A 24,068-nucleotide genomic window follows, 5' to 3' on the forward strand; every position below is an offset into this window, starting at 1 on the left:
AGCCAACTTCTCTGAACATGAAAAAGACACCTCTTCTACCACTAGAAACAAAAAATAGTGTGATCTTCCTTGACCAGAGTCAATTTGTCCTGATAAATAGCTACGTCTACACTAATGCAGTGCTGAGTGGTGGACAATTTATTCCTTAGTTTCCAGACACCTCACAAGCAAGATTACTGTGTTAAAAGCTGCTCTCTTATTTTGAAATATATTTTGGGGCCAAGAGAATGGCATGTTAGTTTCATTTGTGAGACGTTTGAAGGCAGGTGCTCCCCACCTCTCTCCCCACCTCTCTCCTGAGCAGCACTTTTGCTGTCTCTATTTAGAAGATCAATCCCCAGTTCTGAGACCTGCTGCCGATGGGTGCCTTTCGTGGAGTTATTAACCAACTTATGGGGAATCGTGGAAGGGCTTGACAAATGCAGCCATGACCAAGCCTTTCATCTTCTTGCTGAGTCCACTCTGAATCTCCCAGAGAAGGCCCTGGGCCAGTGGGATGGGGGGTCAGAGTGCAGGGCTGTGTCTCAGTGGCTCCTAACCTCATCTTTGGCACCCTTCCTGAAACCTGGCGTTAGTAAGAAAAGGTCCCCTAGGAGCTAGCTGCTTTTATGGCTTCAAAACCAGAACTTCTGAGAAAGGGCCTAGTATGAAAAAAAAAAAAAAGGCAAATAAAGTCAGAATAAAGGAAAATAAACAGCTGGAGGGAAGGCACTGTCTTAGGTTTCTTATCTTAAAATTTTTATATTTCTCCTTTGACTTCCTCTGAGAGCTGTGAAGACATGTCAGTCAAACTGACAGTATGTTGGAAGAGGAATCATATAAGGGAGAAGGCGGGAGAGCAGGGGGACACATGGAAAAGAAAAAAAAAAAGACTCATGCCAAAGAAAATGAATTAGAGCAAAGATGCTTTGAAAACAACTGCCAGGTCAGATGGGTGTGATCAAAGGTTTACTGATGCTGTGTGGGGGAAAAAATCATTAAGAAAGGCCAGAACAAGACAGTCGATTCCAACCAGAGCCACAAATAAAACACATTCAAAGCAGTGCCATGGGGTAGCCTTTCTGTTACAGCCAGTGAAATAAAAAAAACAAGCTGATGATGGTTGGAAACACCAACAGCAGAACAAAAGGAGATACTGATGTGAAGGAAAACAGTGCTTCTTACCCAGTTCAGTTATCATTAGAATGTGTGTCCCACTGTTTTTTTCCTGATTGACAGATACCAAAGGCAACTTGCCAGGTTTAGCTAATTGGATACAGCATTTAAGGGTTGGGGAAAGGGAGTGGAGGAAAGTACAGAAAAAGACAAGAGTGAGGGACTAACAGAGGAAACATACTAAAGTAAAGGGACCCAGGACCAGGACCATAGACAGTTAGTATTTGTCTTGGAGGGTAGAGACCACTCAGCAGTTTTGCAAATTCACAGGTGGTAGCAGGGAGTGCCATGGCCAGGTGAAAAGTTGGATTCCATAGCCAACAATCGTGGCCCTAAAAACCCCATCGTTTTTTGGACCCAAGTGGCATTCACTGAAAGTGGCCTTTGTCTGAGAAGTTCAACCAGGAGACATTAAATGTAAGGTTCTAACACATTAGCCCAATCCATCTCGCCAGTTCTCAGAATGGGTTTGGCTTAGACCTGAGGCTTTGTACTTCAATGGAGGGTTCTGACTGGAGGAGCTGTCCAGAGTTGCTTCAAATGAAAATTACCAAGAGTGCATGGACTATGCCTTCCCTCCCTTCCTCCCCTTCCCTAATTTATGCCCCAATCGCAAATCCATTACCTCATGCCCCTTTGAAAACAGTGACGAGCATGAAGTAAACTGTCTATTCATCTCAGAGGAAAGCTAGGATCAGTTTTCCTTTTGGTAATCCGATATATTTGTATTCATACCTCTCTCCAACCTCTCTCAAAACAAACCCCACTAGAGTCTATTGTGCTGAAGGAGCAAAAAAACAGGCCGACCTCCTCATATCCTACATGGTTGGAAGAGAGGACCCAAAAAACCCACCCCAAGCTGCCATTCACCCTACCTAGTTCAGTGATGATGGGGATGTTGACCCCAGTTGTGATGGATGGCTGGCGTAGCATCCCATGTACGGGGCTGTTATCTGGAGAGGATCTGTCCATTCCTGGAGGTGTGAACCCTGGCGGGAAGGAAAAAGAGAAGGGAGAAACATCAGAGATGTGGAAATTTGGAAATAATAATAGTTCCCAAAAAAAAGGAACTGTGAAAAAAACAAACATAGCTTATGTATCATTTACAGGTCAACAATTAGCACTCCGGGGATAAACTCTGATGAGTTGTTTTTAGGACAAACTGGAGACCACGGTATGTAATTCTAACCCAGTTTGACAGTGCCTTAACACCAGTCTCTGTGCCAATTATTTATCTCGTCTTGCTCACGGATTTTTGTTCCCCTCCCCCTCCAGGCACACATGAGAATTACCCCTAAGTGCCTCCTTGAAGGTAGGAGGCCATGTGACATAGGAAACCCTCTGGCCCACGAGAAGAAGCAGAACAATGCATACCATCACTTCTGGTACAGGTATTTGATCTACTGCCTGTCTTCCCAGGCCATGGCAACTGTGGGAACGTGGGTTACTGTGGAGATGAAGGCTGGCAACAGCCCTGGATGGTACCCCAGACCCACAGAGCATTCTGAGTGAATGAAAAAGCAATCTGTGTTGCTTTAACACATTGAGATCTGTGTGATTGTTGTTATTGTTGCTGTTGTTGTTGTTACCAAAGCATAACCTAACCTGTCCTCTTATCTGAAATGGATTAATTGCTTATTCTCTTGCCAGTGAGTGACTTAAGCCTGGGTTTTTGACACAGTTCAGGCCAAGGGGAAGTGGGAGGAAATCTGCTCGGGGGCTTTTCGGAACTGTTTCCTTTCTCTTTAAAAGAATCACATAGGAAGAGATTCTCTTTTGATCCCCTGGACATTGTTTATGTGGCTGCAGTGCTGGAACTGTGGCAGCCATCTCATAACTAGGACCGGCACCGCTGAGGACAAAATCGGCTTAATCACACTGGCTGAACTGAATGACACAAAGCACTGTCCTTGAGTTTCTGAATTAACCAGCCCTAGAACCAAAACCAACAGAATGCAGGATTTCTTGCTACATGAAATTTGAAAAATATATAAATGAGATCATAACATATAAAAATGAGATTGTACATACATGTATTTTATATATAAAATGAAAAATTTATATATAATATGTATTACATATTATATATTATATATCGTATGTCATATATTATACATACAATAATACATAATACATAATATATAATATATATATATGTAATTTCTTACAGTAAAAAATCCTGAGGTGATGGTTTTATGCACATATCCACTATATATTATATAGTATATATACATATACACACAATTATGTATTTATATAATTGAATGGCTTTGAGTTGTTTTTGCTTGCAGCTGAACTCATCCTGCCTGCTGCATATGCCACCTGTTCATAGGGGATGCTTGAACTTCCCAGGGTGCCTCACACAGGTCTCATAACATAGATGTGGGCACAGTCAATTGGAAAGCAGCCTACATGGTTTCTGATTTTTGCAGTTTGGGCTTCTTTGGATCTCAGACCCAAATCCCAAGTACATATTAGAATGAGCTTGGCCCAGCCATAAACTCAAGTTTAGTGAGGGTGAGAAATCCTCCAGCTTGGCTGAATTTCTGCCTCTTTAAGGATAGAGACATATAAACAAGAGACATTTATTTACCTCTTACATTCCTTTGGTGAAAATTAACTTTACCAAGTGAAGCACATGGCAATGGTACGCTCCGTGCTGGCTGTGAGGCCCAATCTGCTCCCCTACCTTAGAACAGGTAGACACATTTGCTTTGGTTTTTCTTCTTTGTCCTTGATGGACAGCTATGTGGGCTCATCAATGAATTATGTCACTGGCTAAGTTTCCAAGGACAAAATTCCAAATAGATTGTGTGACCAGATTCTTTACTTACTCTCCAGTAATGTGACAAGTGGGGTTGAACCTGGCATAATGGTATGTGTTGAAGTTTTATCTATCAGGAATGAAATGACAGGTACTCAATAATTGCCTGTTGTTTTGGAGGTGCAAAATGCATGAAATGCCAGAAAAATATAAAAGGGTTTGCCTATTTTCTGCTCTTCTGTGTATAAATTTCATACTATAGAGTACCATATTTTCAGAAAGGAAAAACAAAGTGTTATTTACTTTTCTTTCCCTGGTTGCACTTAATTTTATTCTTTATATTGATAGACTGTGCACAGGGTCATTTAAAATGATAGTGCAGTGTCCATCTTTCTAAACTTTTGAATGTGTATTTTTCAGCCAACCACATAACCAAGAACATGCATTTTAAACGTTAGCTGTTTTCTTCCCCTAGAATAGTGAAGGGGAAAACTAAACTGTTTTCATCAGAAGTTTCATTCAACAGCCTGAAAAACTACAAGTGACAGCTGTGCAGATTCAGTGGAAGTGACGTTTTTGCATTTATTCACCTTGACAAGCAAACACCTTAAATCGGTAATGCTATATGCATAATACATCCATCATCAAATGCTGACTTGAGAAAATACGGGTTTGTACATCAAGGAATAGCACCCATAAAACAGGGAGAAATGCAGGTCACATGGTATTAGCAGAACTGTATTTCATTCCCAGAACCTGCAACAAGCCAACGTGTCCTTTTATTTTATCTTATTTAAAAATTCCATTTTCAGCTGTGAAAAGACTCGATTCCTTTGCATGAAACCTTCATTTAGAAATGACAGGCTTGCATCATAGGCCTCTTTCATTTTGCTTTCATATTCCATTTTCCCCTTCAGTCGCCAAGCCTGGTTCCATTAGCATCTGCAAACTGACAAACTATGGTGGGTGTCCAAAGACACCTCTCCATTAAAGGTCCTTCTGTCTCCTATGCATGACCCCAAGAACAGGGTGCTTTTGTTGGCAAGAAAACTTCAGCAATTATAATGTGTCTTTTTCTTTTGATACTTTTGTAGCCACACATTATTAAACGCAAAATAAAGACAAAAGAAATAGACTTCATCTTTTTTCTCCCCTCCTGTAGAGTTGTGTTAGAGATGAAAGGAATTTATTAGCATTGGTTGTTTTGTTTTGTTTTGTTTTGTTTTGTTTTGTTTTGTTTTGTTTTGTTTTGTTTTGTTTTTCTTAGAGGTCCTAATATGGAAAGATTGTGGTTGGAAATGGCAGGACTGACCTGGATTCCCTAAGTGACCTTGGAGTGAATAGAATTCAGGCACCTTCCATCTGAAGGGATGAGGCAATCTGGCCTTGGATGCCACTTGATGCCATCTATACCATTCGTCCCAGCAGCACTTGATAAAGGGACAGATCTAAATGGCATCCAGGTTTTTGATTGTCTTGTTCCTCACCCCATTATTGTTTGCTGCAGTGGACACATTTTCGGTTGAACTTTAATTCTTTCTACACAAAACTGTGCTCCAGTTCTGCATATGAAAGCCTGGGCACCTGGAATATACTCTATGGATCCTGAGCTACAACGAGAGAATAGTGAAACTGGGACACATTCCCTTCATTAATTCAACTAACACTTGGGAAATTAATTTCAGAAATGGCCACTTCTTTTTTGCCAGAAGAGATAACTGAAAATGTTGGCATTAGAAAGATGGCATGAAAAGTTCTCAATCAGAAAAAGATTCAAGTTTAATCACCTACAGCCCAAGCTCTTACTGAGATGGACTGCTGAGTCTTTAGATGTGTCCCTATTCGTCTCTGTTAAGCATGGACATGGGAGGCAAGTGTTGGGCTAAAAATGGCTTCCAAAGAATACCTGATCTCCTTAAATTGAAAGCCCCTCCTCCCCATTCCAATCCTCAGGGGCAGATGTGATGGACTTACATTATCTGTTCTAATCCTTTGGCATCAGGCAAAAATGGGCCCAACATTGGCACCTGCCAAGCATGCTCACTCCACATGCTGTATGAGAGCCTTAAGCAAGAGACTGGATTTTCTTTTTCTATAAACTTCCGAGATGGTCTACAGAACACCTGGCCCATAGAGAAGAAACAGAGTAGACTAGTGAACAGCATGGGCTTTAAAGTCAGATGTCCTGGGTTCAGATTCTGGCTCATCCAATAATTAGCCATGTAACTGTGAGCATACTACAAACTTTCTCCAAGGCTCTTATTCTTTGTCTATGAACCGAAAGTATCACAGGGTAGTTGTGAAGATAAAATCAAATTGTGCATTCAAAACAGTTAGTACAATGCCTGGTATGAAGCAAGTACTCAAAAATGTTGACTACCGATGTTGATACTTTACCAGCTACACGGTAAGTATTTGTACTTAGGGCACAGCATCCATCACCACCTCTCCCTATGGATAAAGAACTGAGGTAGCTTTTGATAGATTTTTCTATAAGGAATTTTCACATAGAGAAAAATCATGGAAAATTAATAGGAAGGCAAGGAGCAGTGTGGATATATTTTGGTAGAAACAATCAGATCAAACCAGTGATAAAAAAAATACAACCCAAAATATTTAAGGAAGTGGGATTTTAAATATGGGCATAACTAAAATTTTCTTTAGGTATGTGGGAAAACTGGTAGCCGGTCTTCATGTATTAAAAACTCTTAATTCCTAGGGCAACTGCAGAATCTCTCTGGAGTCTTCTATTCTAGACCTAATCTCCCACTTCCCTTAATTATTTAGGCGCATATACTTTCCTCTGTTATTTCTTGGGCTCCTAAAATGGTTTTCAGTACTCTCTACATTCTTTTGCAACATTTGTGTTCTTTACCATATGTGTTACTGTTGGGTTCAGGTAACCAAAATTAGTAGTGTCTGATGTTCTTTTCATGATATTCGTTGCTCCAGAAGCTGGCAGGACTCAGCCTCTGCCAGGGAAATTACGGGAAGGTTAAATGACCTTTAGTTAAATTAGACAAGGGCATTTCAGTTAGGATGGCTTTGAATTAAAGAATTTAATACAAACACTTGGTCTGTTCCTAAGAAGTGCACGGATATCAAGGAGATCACCAAGATTTCATTTTTTATTAATTGTTTTGGGTTCCTGCTGCAAGCATGCACACATACTTAAAGGAACTGAATGGTAAGGTAAGGGCATTCTAGATGTAGACTGAGTAAGATAATTGAGAATGAAGGTGGGCTTAAAAAGAACCTCAAGACAAAAAATAGCCAACATTTATCAGATGCTTACTATGTGCTAAATTCTGTTCATATAATAACTTTAGTTGTCAAAACCATCCTATGTAGATACTACTATTTTACAGATGAGGAAACTGACGCACAGAGAAGGTAAGCAATTTGCTCCAGGGCATACATCTCGGGATTAGCAGATCTCAGATGAAAACCTAAGTAACTTGGCTCCAGAATCTCCTGTAAACCACAATGCCATATTGCTTCTTCTCATATGCCAGAGCTGTACTAAGGGATTTTTCATGGGCCCATCTTGTTTACTCGTCACAACAACCTTATGAATATAGGGACTGTTCATATTCCCATTTGATAGATATGGAACATAATCCAGAGCAGTCAAGTAACTGTCTCAAGCATAGCCAGCTGACCAGTAGCAGATCTGAAAGCTGAAGCCAGGCAATCTGACTTCAGAACCCATGGATAACACCACCCCATGCCACCTTCCCTCTGTGTGTGAGATGGTCTCTCCTTCTCTTGTGCTGACACTGGCAGGCAAGCTTGAGGCCAGAACCAGTCTCTTTTATTGTTTTCACTTTTAAACAATAGCAGACAACAACGGGGACCCAAAGCTTAACTTGCTTTGGTCTGGTAGCACGCACAACTCAGTACATATAATAAATGCTTTATTACAGTACTTTTCCATGGAGGAAAACACAAAGTACTTTCTAAATCTTCCCAAGCCTTTCCTGGGAGAGAGGGAGATGGAAATTCCTATCAATCATGTCCCCTAGAAGAGATGGAGAGATGAAGGTAAGTGCCTCCCCCACCCCCATAGAGTTAACATAAAGGAATTGGTTCAAATGGTTGGCCAAATTATCTTTTATTGTGTGCATATAAATGACGGTTAGAAATCCATATGCTACGTTAAACTAGGGAAATAAATTAGGCCGAATCATCTAGGTTTGCTGAGACAGGTACTCAATGTGAAGTTGTAAAAGGGAAAGATCACCGTTAAAAATGATCTATAAAGACATGTTAAAACCAAGAGAAACATCTCATATTACATCATCTATGAGATGAATTAAATTTCCTGTTAATGCCAGTAAAAAAAAAAAAAAAAATCCCAAAGCCAAATATCAGATGAAGTGAAGATCAATAAAAATATTTTGATAAGTAAATGCAACAATGCTATTTAACACGATTGGCAACCGTTGAAACATAAATTATCCAAATTTCCCATTGCTGCTTATGGGAAAATTATGCAGATTAGAACTTGATTAGGCTTATATCATGAGACTCAATTTGGACTTTTAATCTATTAAGCTCCAATAAATGAGGCATTTGAATAGCTCCCCTGAGCAAGTACAGTAATAGCCACAGCAGTCATTCTGCACTATGTATTCCAACAAATTCCTCAGCAGCTGAAGTAAAGAAAATTCCACGTACACGAGCGCAATTGCTTTCTAACTTGTGTGTATGTGTGTGTGTGTGGGGGGGGGGTGCTGGGAATCCACGTGCACAGGCTTGCTTTGGGAAAGATTTTTGAAAAATCTGGCCAAGGGAAAACCTCAATTGAACCTTGTAATATTTTTTTCATAGTAATTTTCAGTGGCTTTCCATAAATTTGGAGTCATGAAGGCCAGGCAGCTGACCTGTGTTGACTCAATAAAATACGATTATTTACCAAGGAAGCGACTTCCCCTGACACGGCCCATAGGCCTCTTTACACTGTCAGGAACCTCCCACAGGGTGACAGAGGTCAGTGTGAGGGAGGGAAGGAGGGGGAACTCCCCTGCCAGTTTCAGCTGTGTTATCTGCTTTATTCCAAATAACTCATGTGCTTCAAGCTGATAACTGTCCCCCATCCAGAGCCTTAGGACAGAGTTTTGAAATTGTATAAATAGACAATTCTGAGAAACCTAAACTACACCATTGGGTCTCTTTGGGCTCTTTACCAATCATTCTATGTTAGAGATACAAGAGATTTTGAAATCCTCGAATCAATCCCTCCATTTTGGAGATGAAGAAACTGAGGCTCAGAGCAGAAACATTATTGGATCCAAAGTCACGGAACCAGTTGGTGGCAGAGCCAGGGTAGTTGATATCTGTTACCTGTTCCCCTTCAATTCCTTCTCCATATGAGAAACCCATTCCACAGCGTTTTGGGGGTGGGGTGAGGGGCTGGAGTGGGGCGTGACAGCCCTGTCCCTACCCTGGCCACAGGACGGCAACATTAAGCCAGACAGTGTGACTTCACAGAGTCAGCGGGATGGTCCCCATCATCCTGGCCACATGATTGGTTTAGAGATGGGCCTGTCCCCCGAACTAGGGCCAATCCGTGTTCTCTCCAGAACCTTATGTAAAAGATGCAAAAGATGCCGTGGGTGCAAAGCCAGAAGGATGTGAGGAAGGGGCTGCTGGTGACCATTTCACCCACCACGGGCAGGTGGATCAAGGCGTGAAGGGAACGACACAGAGCTCCAACATCTTTCAAGCTCCTGGGCCCAACTGTGCCTGCAAACACAGGCGCCCAGGTGGATGACTCCCTTTTTACTTAAGCCTTTTCAAGGTGGATTTCTATCTCTTACAACCAAAGTGCCCCGAATACTATAGTAACTGAGAAAAATCTCCCTTCTTTTCTTGGTGAAATGGCTCCTGCATGTCTGATTTTCTATTGAAATAAGTGACTGTATCTATTTGAGGTGTTTTGTTCACTTCCAGTGACCAGGGGCAAGATGTGGGCCAATACTCCATCCCTCCATTTCTTCTATTTACAGTAAATAACACTGACATTTTTAACAATCCTGTTTTCTAGAGACTGTATTTGAGGAGTGCCTTGGGAAGCTGGCTCTAACCACTGAGTCAAGTACCTCATCTCTTTTTAGAGTTTGCATTTGTATCTGATCTAAACCAACCAACCAAAGTTCTCCATAGCTACTTGCCCATTCCCTTTCCTAAGATACATTCAGCACTTAGACAAATCTCACACACGAAACAAACACATTTGCAAAGGTTGTCTCTCCAAGTAGGCAGTTTCTTTCTTTAAAGTAAGCTTAACACATTGCGTACAGTGGGGTTTAAATCCCTCGTGAAGATTCTCATGATCCATACGCAACATGCTAAAGAGCTTACTGTTTCTGTCTCTCAGAGAGGTTGGTGGAAGGGTAGAAAGGAAGGGAGGAAGGGAGGCAGAGGGAGGGAGGAGGAGAGGAGGGAAAGAGAGAAGGGAGGGAGGGAAGAGGGGAGTTGGATGGAGGAAAGAACAAAGCTAGTCACAATTTAAACACAACTAAGACTACAGAGTTGGAAAGAAACCTAATTTCACCTGGTCTAATGTCTTCATTTGCCTAAGAGCTCATGGTATCCTAGCAAAATTTCTATTGCTCAATTGCTTTTTACCCCCTCCTAATTCATCTTACAACTTAAAAATAAGATATTTTAGCGATATGAATCTAATGACAAAATTTTACATACCCTTTGTCCTAATCAATTTCACTTCTAAAAATATATGCACAACTATAGTTTCCTTATTTTAAAAATTTGGTTACAATGTTCTTCATTTGTAGTTATTATATAACAATGTTAAATTGAAAACAACTTAAAATGGATCAAAGACCTAAATATAAGACTTGAAATAATAACATACATAGAAGAAAACATAGGTATTAAACTTATGGACCATGGTCTTAGAGAGAATTTTATGAATTTGACCTCAAAGGAAAGGGAAGTAAAAGCAAAAATAAATGAATGGGACTATATCAAATTAAATAGCTTCTGCATAGCAAAAGAAACTGTCAACAAAACAGAAAGGCAACCAATCAAATGAGAGAAGATATTTGCAAACAGCACTCTGATAAGGGGTTAATATCCAAAATATACAAAGAACATATACAACTAAACAACAAAAAAAGATCCAATTAAAAAATGGGCAGAGGACCTGAGCAGATACTTCTCCCAAGAAGACATACAAACAGCCAAAGATACATGAAAAGATATTCAACTTCACTAGCTATTAGGGAAATGCAAATCAAAACCACAATGAGATACCACCTCACACCTGTTAGAATGGCTATTATCATCAAGACAAATAATAACAAGTGTTGGAGAGGCTGTGGAGAAAAAGGAACCCTCATACATTACTGGTGGGAATGTAAAACAGTATGGAGGTTCCTCAAAAAACAGTATGGAAAACAGTACGGGGGTTCCTCAAAAAATTTAGACGAGAATTATCATACAACCCTACAATCTCTCTTCTGGGTATCTATCTGAAAAATTTGAAAACATTTATCCATAAAGATATATGCACCCCTACGTTTATTGCAACATTATTCATAGTGGCCAAGACATGGAAACAACCGAAGTGTCCTTTGATAGATGATTGGATAAAGAAGATGTGCTACGTATATACTATGGAATATTACTTGGCCATAAGAAAAGATGAAATACGGCCATTTGTGATCAAATACAGTATTTGGATCTTGAGAATATCGTGCTAAGAGAAAGAAGTCAGGTGGAAATATCAAGAACCATGATCACTATTATGTGGGATGTAAATTGAAAACAACAAACAAGACAAACAAACCAAAACTCATAGACACAGCCAATAGTATGGTGGCTACCAGAGGGTAAGGAGGGGGAGGTAGAAAAGGGTAAAATATATGGTGATGGAAAGAGATTTGATTTGGGGTGGTGAACACACAAGGCAATATACAGATGATGTACTATAGAACTGTTCATTGAAACCTATATAATTTTACTAAACAATGTCACCCAAAAAAATTTCATAACTTTTTTTTAAAGTCACACACACAGAAAAAAACAACATGAATGTTCAGTTTTAGGAAACTGATTGTTAAGTATACATCCACTAAAAAAAAAATGCAGAAAAACATTTAATGACATGGAAAAACGGCCATGATTAAATATTTGTGGACAAACACAGATCATATACTAACATGTACAATCCATTTTTGAGGGTGAAAGTATGTGTATCTACAAAAACAAAACTAATATGTCAACTTTCTTATGCCTGAGTGGTAAAATTATAGGGAATGCATATTTTCTTCTCTTGGCTTTTATGTAGTTGCTAAATGTTCTAAAAATGAATGTGTTTTCTTTGTGCAATAAGAAAAAAACTTAACCAAAATTACAAGCTAGTAAAAGAAAAAACTTGAAACTTTGAAACCTTGTGTGATCTTTAAGGGCTGAGAGAACCTGGTTGACATGTGGATGGACTCATTTGTTGAGCAGTAAGGTTCCTAAAGGTCAATTTGAGAATCCACTTCCTTTCGAAATTGGGGAAACTGAGATTCAAGGATTGAAGGAACCAGTTGAAGATTACAGACTAAGGGGCTTTAGAAGAATAGAACCATAAAAGAGTTTTCAGGGTTCCCAGTTCTCTGCTATTTCAACTCCCTACCATTTATCAGAGCCACTGGATCTCAGAACAAAGCATGCTGAGTACTCACGTGGCTCCAAAGAGCTCATGGAAAACCACAGTGCTCCATGCACGTGGTTGAGGGGAGGAACAGTCAGAGCTGGATTCCAGCACAGAACAGGGGCACTTGCTGATGCTCACCCTTGCTTCCACCAAGCCTTACCCACTTCAGAAATTCTGTTCCTTCTCTCCCATCCCTGCTTCTGTCCCTCCCTCACCTCCTCCAGGAAGACTGCCTTAACTAACTTCTCTCCCCCCATTTAGTTACTTCATGAAGATGTCTTCCTCTGTACTTTTCCATTCCGTTATTCACTATTTTAAACTGTACTACAAATTACTACTAATTATGTAGTAATTATTAGATGCTAATGTTCCATGTTTTTAAAGCATCTTTAATGTTCACTTCTTTTTTAATCTCCATCTCTATTGGATTCTTCATTTCAATATGGCATGGAGTATGTGTGCCTTTTCTTTTTTATTATTATTATTAACTCGTAATTCCTGTGCTGGACCCTCCCTCTTCGCTGCCACCACAAGAGGACAAAGGCTGTTTGGCCACTAACATAGGATCTCCTCTTTCATGCTGGATCATGTTTCCAGTAAACTAGAGGCATACTATGCCAGGGAAAAGGTAGACATATACAATGCAAGACAGTGATATGGAGTGGATACTAATAAAACACACAGAAACGTCCCTCGTGCTGCCAAGACTATATACCATTTCGTTTCCATTACATCAATTTTTTTCTCCCCCTTTTGTGAGCATTAATCAAAGAAATGCAAAGAGCTCATTAAAGTGATAGATTGACTGAAAATGTAACCACCTTTACATTATAAACAGTTTCTTTATGTTCTCAGTGCCATGGGCTTTGTTTTTCAGCATTTGTCATGTAGTTCAAATGTCCTTTTACATCTAAAACACCAAATGCCAAATGGGCCCCAGTTGTTTGGTTTAGTATGAATCAATAGCCGGTGTAGCAAAAACCAGAGCTACGAAATCATAAGCAAACTAAAACATCCATATCTTAGGCGCAGAGAAAATTAAGTAGCTGTAAAGGATGGATTTGCCAAGTGAGCCAAGGCACTGCCATGCAATTCAGAAAAAACAGAATCTCATCACCGACAACATTCAGCCAGCTGTCTCTGAAAGGTTCTAGAGACAGAACGCCTGGCCCAACATACCAGCCGAAGCTCCAAACATTTGATAGCCCTTTAAAAGAAAGCACTGTAAATTTTTTCTTTTAAGTTTTAAAGGCTCTCCTGCATATATCTTTATGCTGGCAGATGACTATATAACTGGGATCTTGGATCTTGGGGGTCAGGCATATTCTCTCTCTCTCTCTCTCTCTCTCTCTCTCTCTCTCTCGCACACACACCCCTCCATTAAAGAAGAGGTTGATTGGTACTAGTTTTATTTTGAGCAACTCTGTTTCTACCATGATCAATAATATCCTTGGACCATAACCTGAAATGAGCCAGAATGTCGTGGGTAAGAACGTGAATTCTGTAGCTAGACTGCATTATTTTGAGTGCTTTTTCATTCAGTTTCTAGCTTTATGATCTGGGATAATTTACTTAAATTCTGTATCTCGATTTCCTCATCTGTAAAATGGAAGATTGATAGGTTACCGTGTTACACAGTATGAATATGTTACACGGTATGAAGATTAAATTAGTTAAATAACACAAGTAAACTGCCTACAACAGTGCCTGGCACAGAGTAAGCTCTTTAAAAGTACTAACTTATTATTTGCGATGATGATGATTATGGCAACAATAGACAGGTAATGATGACCGAGAAATGGACATAGAATCAAAAGACATGGCTTTTAGCCCTAACTCCCTGTGAGAACTTAAAGGGATTCAATGTTTTGTCCAAGCTTGGTTTCCTCATCTGTAAAATTGAGGCAGACAAGGCAATGCCCCAATCCCTTCTGGCTCTGGAAAAACCTATCATCCCAATTCTAGGGCATCATATATGATATTGGAACCACGAGAACTCTGGATTTAATCACTCAATATTCAGGAATGACTACAGTCATCCATTTATTTTTAAAGGAAATGAAGACACAAGCCCTCTCTTCCAGTATCCTGACACATCGTCTCTATCAACAAACACACTGATATACACATGAAGAGACATATCCTAAATGCACGGCAGCCTGACAACCATGTGGCTTGCATATCACAACTCAGGGCATCATGATATCATACCCTTCTCAGGAGGAGCCCGTAGTCATGATCCAGGAGCCCTGCATCCACTCTACGCACTAACACACAATCTGGGTTCATCTCCTGCTTTGTGATCAGTCATGGCAACTGCCCTGGTCCTCGGTTTCTTCATCTGTAAAATGGGGATGATTCTAAGGTCCCTTTCAGTTCAGAAGTTATCTCTTTCATGACCCCAAATTGTAAAAGTAACCTGATAGAGAATAAACCAGCAAGGAGAATCAAGAGGGTCTCTACTCAGAGGCCCTCCCAAGCTCTCATGTAGATCCTGCCTTTCAATTCAATTCTATCTCTTTGCCCAGAGAATGAAATTTCAGTGCCAAAACAAATGAGAAGGATGTACTTTCTCCTAAGTTGCTATAATGGATGAAAAAACCATAAATAACCATTTATTAAACAAACAGTAAGGGCCAAAGGAAGAGAAACCATCACAATTAGGCCCCTGGGGCCTGCAGGCACCATATGTAACAGTGGGCCTCTCTCAGAATCCTGGCAATATGTTACGAGTTGTTCCATTTTCTTGAAGTTATCTTCATAATCAAGATGCTACCCCAGCCATTGTGGGCTTCAGAACTATTTTTAATTTTAATTTAAAGAGCAATTAAAGACAGACAATGGATACGTGGGATAATAAAGTAAGTGATTAGCAGCATGCAAATGACAGAGGCTTAATGATAATTTGGTTCTAGTCTCCAAAGTGCGTGTGGAGAGAAGGCCCTTTCTACATGTGGTTGTTCGGCTAATGTGTCTCAACCCACAATTACAACATTGCTGACACCATTAACCAGTGAAACAACATCACTTCGAGAAATCCTTGTTGTCTCATTAAAATGGAAAGGGTCAGGTAATTTACCAGCGTTGTGTGTCTAGTTTTGTTGTTGGTAATTAGCAAACATTACCCATCATGGACTCCTGCTGGGAGATGGAGAAACTTTGTGAAATATTAAAGAGGAAAGTCTTTATATTGAAAAGAGGTGCAGCAATATTCTCCCTGTCATTCCCATGCATTTAGGAAAATGAAAGAAAAAGTCAGAACTCTTTATTTTGGGGAGAAATCTACGGAATGCATTGGGAAGTCCCTGTCCAAATCAATACCCCCAATTCAGGCTGTATCCTGGCAAACGGGGTCTGTGTCCCTATTTACAAAAGGGGGTGGGGTGGGATGGACAGGAAAATTACAAACCACATCTTTATTGTTCTTACTTATGTTTCTTTTGAATTAATCTCCTTGAAATAGAGGAAAGGGGCTGTAAAAGGTTTTCTTTTTTGGAACGCTTTATGATTTAAATAAGCACCAGAATTGTTTATTCAAAAAGTTATTTATATATATTTTTAAATGTAGAGATTGAGGAAATATATCCCAGAGCCCTGCTTCCTGCCTCCCTGCTTCCTAATGAAAGCCTCTACAGACATTGGAACTGAGACCCCACCCGAAACACCAGCCAACACTTAGTGTGTTGTCAGGAAGCAGAATGGTATCTTATTCTTTAAATGGAACTTTTGGAACATAAAACACATTCCAATAAATGTGAACAGAAAATTATGAATTCATTAAACTACTTTGGTATCTTGTGCTATATATAATATTTATATTCCGACTACTGTAAAATATGCTTTAATATCTTTAGGCAACTATAAGGACTTAAATATTTATAAAATGGCTAAAGATGAAGTATGGCCCTCTTATTCCTACATACAGATGATGTAAGGCGTGCAATCAAAGACAATAACACTCTCCGCCCATTTGTCATCTTAAAGGAGCCGATCAAACGGGCCATCCCTCGTGTGCCATCGACATAAGAGTTGTTGCCGACACAGGCAACTCCAGAGGACTTTGCGCCTTAAAAACTACCTAGAGTGCTATACTTCACAGAAAACAGGGCTTTCTGAAAATGGAGACAAAACAATAAATTTGCAGGCAAAACAGCTCCAAGAGGGGCTTCAAAATACTGCTGTATTTATCTCGGGGACATCTGGGGATGGAAGCATTTTGATTTAATATTTCATAACAGAGAGGCAATCGCTTCCTTGCATGGTATATAATTAATGCTCATAGAAAAAGAGGGTTTCCTTTAAAAATCCTTCAGTATCCTAGATGTAAATAAATAAACAGGAAGGAAGGAAGGAAGGAAGGAAGGAAGGAAGGAAGGAAGGAAGGAAGGAAGGAAGGAAGGAAGAAAGAAAGACACACCTGGACTTCCTTTAGAAACGTGGAAGAGCCTCATATAAGCCCGATAAATGGAAAGCCACTGTGAATTTATAATCACCTGGGGCCTATAAAAGTAGCTTTTTAGATTAAGTGTGAGACTGGTACCTGACATGCTCATGATTTATTGTCCCTGCTTGTCCTTAGACCCATGGTCTAATTGATGTTCAAAAGTCTTCCATTCCCTGTGCCCATTAGGCATTCAGAGAACTACCCATACCCGTCTGCCTTGATCTCTCCCATGGACGCCACCTGGTTTATTTTCCCTGCTCTTTCTGGGGCAGGATGGTGTAATGTTGGGAACAACTGGAAGGTCGTGAGTCCAAGTTTATTTCTTGCATATCCTGCATTTTCATAATGTCCATTCCATGCCTTCCAAGCTCCTCAGCAATCACCCTCAGGAGGCTGCCAGTTCTATGGAGATTTCAACTTAGTGAACCGGCAGCTCCGATATAAGCATCACAGATTGTTATCTTGGGTAACGATGAAGCGAGGCCTATGCTTCTCACCTTGGACTGCAGGTTGGCAGTTCTGATACCTGCATCCGATGCCCAGAGTCTAATTTAATGGCTTTGTGATGTGGCCTGGCATGGAGAGGTTTAAAAGTTCCTTAATTTATTATAATATGCACCTAAGGTGGGAAAACCATTGGGCTAGAGGAGGTAGGGGAAGAGCCAGAGAGAAGACCCATCATTTACTTAGATATTTAAAGGGATACAAGATTGTCCCCCAATTAAGAACTAACAATTCCCCAGGTCTCCTGGCTGAGGGCCAAAATTACTTTTTTGAGGGGAAAAAAGGAGGCAAAAGAGGAGAGCCAGGTGCCATGTGTCATATAGCTGGAACGATATGAACCCTACTCTGCTGTAACAGAGCAGAAACTCTGGATTGTTGTCATTTCTCCAAAAAAGTCAGGGTCCTGCCATAGCCAGTTGTCTCCTGTCAGCGAGCCATCTGTGGCCGAGCCTCTCTGCTTCTCGGGCAGCACCATAGGGGGTCAGGTCACACTAGACTGTCTACAGAGGAAAACTCCCAGAGGTCACTGACAATCGGCCCCAGTTCTTCCTCAACTTTTCTAAGTTTACCTCACGTGGACTGTTCCCCTCCCAAGGGTGTCTTTGTTCCCATCACTATCTATTTGCTACGCACATCTATTGACAAGCAGAATTAACTGTAATTCTGGCTGCTACCGTGTTGCCCCAAAAATAAGACCAGGTCTTATATTAATTTTTGCTCCAAAAGATGCATTAGGGTTTTCGTTCAGGGGATGTCATCCTGAAAAATCATGCTAGGGCTTATTTTCTGGGTCGGTCTTATTTTGGGGGAAACACGGTAGGTACAAACGGAGAACCTTACCTTGCTATTGGTTATTGTGGGGGACCAAATGAAAGAAAATGGTAAAATTGTCCAACAATAATAACACAAAAAAGTTAATGTTGCTTGATCTCTAAATACATTCTAGGTACTAACTGCTTTACCTCCATTCATTCAGGGCTGCCATGTGTGGTTGTACACAATAGCTCATCTAAGTGGGCACCACTCATGTCACAGACATGGTATATTTGCATATTTATTACAATATTTTTTCCTAGAGGATGGCAGAAAACTATATTGCTGAACCATAGCATATATGAGAATTTGTCAACAGATGAAAGTATTTTGAGAAAGGAGTGACTTTTTCTGACTCACGTAAAAGTACAGTATAGTTTAGAGAAAGCCCTATATCTCATTTACTTCTCACAGCAATCTGATGAGGCCGGCACAATTTGTATTCTCAGTGGAAAAAACTGAGGGACAAAATGGTTCACTAGTAGTGTCAGGCCTAGTAGGTGGCATTGCTGGCATTCGAACCCAAGCTGTCAGTTCTAGAGCCCACGCGTACCATGGTTAAACATGACAGCAAAGTGCTATTTCTACAGCCCTTGATGTTTTATCAACCCCGCTGTGGACATCATCTCTGGATTCATACACAAGCACTCAGGGTATATAGGTGAGGCCACTTTAACAACCCCGCTTTATAGGTGAAGAAATGAAATCATAGAGTATTTATCCAAAGTCAAACAACACGTGCCTTGACACAAGTAGGACTGAAAGCCTGGCTCCTGGGCCCTACACACTTGTGTCGTCACGCTGACAGCCCCATGTGGTTCACCATCAGAAACCAGAGCAACACAACCCATGCACTGAATTCCTCCTGCCCAGTGGGGAGGGCGCCCTTCGCCAGTGTGCTGCTGAGAGGAGTTCTCCCTCCACACGGCCAGGAAAACTCTCCGGAACCACGCAAAGCTCCCTAGAGAAGAAAGTACAGATGTTTTCTGCCCTTTCTGGAACTATGGTAGGTCTCAACCCTATTGCATCCTTAGGTCCTGGGCTGGCACTGCGCCTCAGTAGGAGCTATCAGGACAGGCTAAAGGAACGGGATCATTTACACTAGAGGATGCTTAGACAAGTCGAACCACAGCTCTTACTGAAAAGTGCATCTTCGATCTTTGTAACCTTTGCCAGTGCCCAGCTGACAAGTGAATGGAGAGTGACAAAGTTCGGAAGGAAAGGGTGTGGTATTTAATAAAGATATCAAGCTGCTTTACCCCATCTGAGGTTAAACTAAGGCGAAGTACAGATACCGGGATTAAATCACTTAAGCATCTACTAGGTGTGAATTGCTGTGCTAAGCATTTAAATATATTTCTGGCCATTGGTGAAAGTGGGAAGGTCACTAAGATGATAGAACAGGCTACCATTCTTTTGAGGGCCTATCCAAATAGTAGTGACCTCACCTGTAATCACTTCCTTTGACACCTGAGACCTTTAAGCCACTTCAGTTACATCATTGTAGACACATAGCCAAATGCCTCCATGATTACACTTGGCCTTTCCTGCTTATGTGCCTTCTCTCACTCAGCCTTGGCCCCTTCCATCCACTCCTTTACTTAGGAAAATCATACCTATTTTCAAACTCAACTCCACTGACTCTGTAGCTTCCCCTGCTACAGGGACTAAACCATCCCCAGTCCAAAGCAACTTCTGCCTTCTCGTAACACGTTGCATGGTGACATTCATGTGACATAATATCTGGTAGGAAATCTTTACTGGACATCTGTAACAGAATGCTCAATGACGACTATGCCCATCTTCTAGAATTTGGGGAATAACTTCTCCCAGAACATTCCACTGAAGTACTTAGGGCCAATCATATCCATAAATATTCTATGAATCCAGAACTAAAGTCATTTATAAGCCAGTTGGCTTATTTGCAGGGATATTTTTTAAGAAAAGAAATAAAGGTTTTAGGAGTTCGCATGAGTTTTTGCCTATGAAAGAATGGGTAAAGACAAGACTGCATCGGATGGTTGGTGAGGCTCATTTGCTAGTTTGAGGGATGCATGCTACCTTCATGGCATGTGGACTAAATTCATTCTTCTGAAGATTACAAATGATTCACCCCATGCGTTTTACAAGGTACTCTGGGATGTTCCCAACGTCATACTGTTAAATATGTGCATTCAAGTTGTACAATACTACTTATTTTATATGTCTATGTCATGTCCCCCTACAGATCCCATTAGCATTGTGGCAGCATGTAGCATGGAAAGAGCAGGGACGCAAATCTCAGGCAGAGGGTATAAACCAAATTGACGCTCAGGAAAAGAACTGCTAATCAAGCCATCCTTATCTGGAATCTCATCAAGGGCCTTAAAGACTCCACAGAATTACAAGAATTCTTTTACCTTTCTCCAGTTATACAACTGCACTTTCCTCCCACTGGACAACTTATCTGGACCATTTTCTGAGTGTACACTACCACCTGAAATGCTAGGTTTTGAGGGCTGGGGTGGTCTGTTCATTGTCATCTACTACCTTCCATGGACTCTTCCACGGGGATCGTGGGATAAGTCAATAAAACCTGGAAACACTTTGTCAGTTTCTGGACAAAAAAATGCAACAATATCTGCGTTTCAAACTTTCCACCCTCTTTTGGACAGCTCCAAAACAAATCTATATTACTAGGGGAGAAAAGATCAAACAATTATACTGTCCACAGAGGCAAGCTAAGCAGAACTCTTCATACTTCCCCAAACTCTGCTCTTGTTTGTCCAGGTCTGCAGCAAGGAAGACCAGGATCGAAAGAATTCCCATATCTCTGATTGTTGGGAGGGGGGAGGGACGGGGACACACAAAATGGGGATGTACAGAGACAAAAACATTCAAAACAAACTGCAGCCCTTGGGTGCAAGGAGCAGTTTAAGAGTTGAAATGGCATGTCTTGAATGCATTCATCTGCCTGAACGTTTGTCGCTGGGCATGCTTCCATGACCCTTAAAAGCACATGTATAGACTCAGGCCTGCTCTCATCACAATAACACTTGTTCTCTTTCATGGGGCAGACTGATGTGGTGAGAGAAACACCGGCTTTAGAACCAGACAGTTTGGGGATCAACTCCATGTTCTCTTGACTAGCGATGAGACTTTGGGCAAGTGGCTGAATTTTCCTGAGCCTCGTTCCCTCGCCTGTAAACTGGAGATAAATAACCTCTGTCTCAGCAGGTTATCAGAAAGATTAAACAAGATATTGTATATGAATGTGCCTGGTACATGACTCACCTGAAAAAAAAAGAAGGAATTATAATTTTTTTAAAAGAGCATTAACTAGTCGCACAAGTTTTGAGGGGTAAAGCAGCTCATGAAAGCCTGATTTTAGGACAATAAGAGTAGCTCCACCTCAACACCAGCCCACATCTGTTTTCTGTCTCTGAAGCTAAGATTTCATTTCACCGCAGTTGTCCAAAGCTGGGCACAGCCAGAGTGGGAAAGTGACTCTGTTTTGCATGCAATTGGAAGGAAAAGGTTAGTTTGTCCGTTTTTACTTTTCCTTCCCCATATCCACTCCCCAAGGAAGACCTTCATTTATGGAGGGTCTGAAAGCCTCCACAGATTCAGAAAGTGGTCCAGGCTTCTCAGTCTCTTGCTGTAGCTATTGTGGTAGTTGCTGTTATTTTTCCTTGTTTCCTTTGCTGGGAATCTATTACCAGAATAGTAAATGGCCGTCTTAAGAAGATCTCTCATGTGGTGAAATACGCTGGGTAGGAAAAACTTGAAGTCATTTAGAAAACAGCTGCAATTGCTGCTTTGCAGAAATACATCTGCACCACTGTGCCGAGATTCGTCTTGTGGTGTCCACAGAAGAAATGTAACAGGGCAGGCCCTTTTCAGTACTTGAGACCTGCTTGGAGCCCTAAGCCAGATTTTCTTTATTGTTTAGTAAGCTCTTTTAATGAAATGTACTACTCTTATTATAGAGGACTCAAAATAAGATCTAAATCACAAACCAATAAAAGAAAATTATTGGGCTGGGTATCTAAAGTTACTACCTAGAGGCTACTCCAGTGTGGTATTTATAAATCTCTAAACAGTTAAGTATAATTGTCTTTCTGGTTTTTGGGACTGAAGCCAACGGCAGTTTCAGTTACAACTGAAGAAAAATATTTTAGCACTGAGCTTTGTTCCTTCGGTGGGTATAAAGAGAAATGGCTTCTCCCCCACCACCATTTCAGAATTGAGAGAGAATATTGTGGTAATGAAATGTTACGTGAAAGCAGCTGAAAAAATGCTTCTCTGATTTCAGGGAGGGAGAACGTGTGTGAGGATATGTGTATAGGTATGTTTGCAAGAGAGAGGGAGCGATCTGCAGGAGGAAGCGAGGCTTGGGGGAATGGAACAAGGGAGAAAAGTGCGAAGGGCAGGTGTTGAAGGGTAACATGGGAACAGAAGATGGGGGTGGTCTGTCAAATTAATGGAAAAGCCAGATGTGTAGCTGTTCACTCCAGGCCACTCTCCATCTCAGACACAAAAACAGCACCATTCGAGAAGGATGTGAAAGCTTCCACCAAAAGACCCGTTATTACCCCAAGCCCAGCCAACACCATAGCTCTCCCCATGGAGTAAGGATGTGGAGCATCTAAAACACAGATCCCTATGTCATAAAAATCAAGAAAATATGAGAGTCTCCCAGCTATAAAGGACCACAGAACTCATCTCATTCAATTCTCCCCCACTCCCCATCACAAAGATTATGTCAGTAACTTTCCTTTGGCAAATGGACATGTAGTGATAGGACCCTCACAATATTTTTAGGCAGCCCATTCTGTTCTGGAAATGTATTCCTTATGTGGGACGAAAATCTGGTTCCCCTTAATCATTAGCCATCAGTCCTGGTTTTGTCCAATGGAAGACAAGATAAAATGGCCCTTTCAGCCCGCTAGCCCTATTCTCTTAACTGCTTGGCAAGTGACATGTTGTCCAAGCATTTCCCCTTTCTGGTCATACCCTTGGCAACATTCCTGTGTTTGTCAATTCCTCCCTTCAAATCTTCATAGCTCTTGACACACTCCCTCTCGACCAACCAGGATGAAAAAAATTCATTACTCAAAGTAAATTATACTTCCATCAGTGAGGTTTATGCAGCCTGTCTTTAGTGATTATTTGAAACTCAATGCTCAGTGGTCTTCATTACATTCCATCCTGTGGGTTTTGTTCCAAAATTCCAGTTTAGGAAGAGCCTGTTCAATCCTGTTTTCTGTCATCCAATAATTTAAAGATCCTAATCCATACAGTCTCCCCAAAGATAAAACAGAAGTCACACTTCTTCTCTGGAACAGCAAAAGCTACCTCAGATTTCAGGATGGTCTTCATTAATGCTATCTCTCCAAGGACCACAGCCATACTTCCAAAGGAAATGTCATTCCCTACTTGAGGCCCTTGACCTTTGTGGAAATGCAGACAAAAGAGAGACTCTGTTTATATGGGGACATCATTTACTGGAAATGGATGAGAGTCATGAGGGCTGGAGGAAGCTTGTATACACACACGTGTATGTTTGTGCACACACATGCATGCTGGGGTGCCTGTTGGTGTGTGCATGTAAGCCATTATAAATATTTTTAATCTGGTGGCTGTAATGAGGCATAGAATATAGAAAACTAAATTAGGGGAGGCAAGGAAAACCCCCAGTGGATATCTGTCCTGGGTTGGGACACATGCTCCTG

General features: G+C 40.9%; 1 protein-coding gene across 36 annotated transcripts in view; it reads right to left on the reverse strand.

The window, feature by feature from the left end:
- Positions 1-24,068, reverse strand: part of KCNMA1 (potassium calcium-activated channel subfamily M alpha 1) — a 715,366-nt gene that overhangs the window by 43,874 nt on the left and 647,424 nt on the right. For 20 of the 36 annotated variants that reach the window (XM_074339646.1, XM_074339645.1, XM_074339666.1 and 17 more), the window contains one exon: positions 2,031-2,144. In XM_074339646.1, coding sequence (XP_074195747.1) covers positions 2,031-2,144 — 114 coding nt within the window. Of the gene's footprint in view, positions 1-1,164; positions 1,246-2,030; positions 2,145-24,068 lie in introns of all 36 variants that reach the window. The other 16 variants (XM_074339641.1, XM_074339640.1, XM_074339642.1 and 13 more) reach the window with 1 other exon arrangement.

Source organism: Rhinolophus sinicus, linkage group LG07, assembly GCF_036562045.2.
Source record: "Rhinolophus sinicus isolate RSC01 linkage group LG07, ASM3656204v1, whole genome shotgun sequence".
NCBI lineage: Eukaryota > Metazoa > Chordata > Mammalia > Chiroptera > Rhinolophidae > Rhinolophus > Rhinolophus sinicus.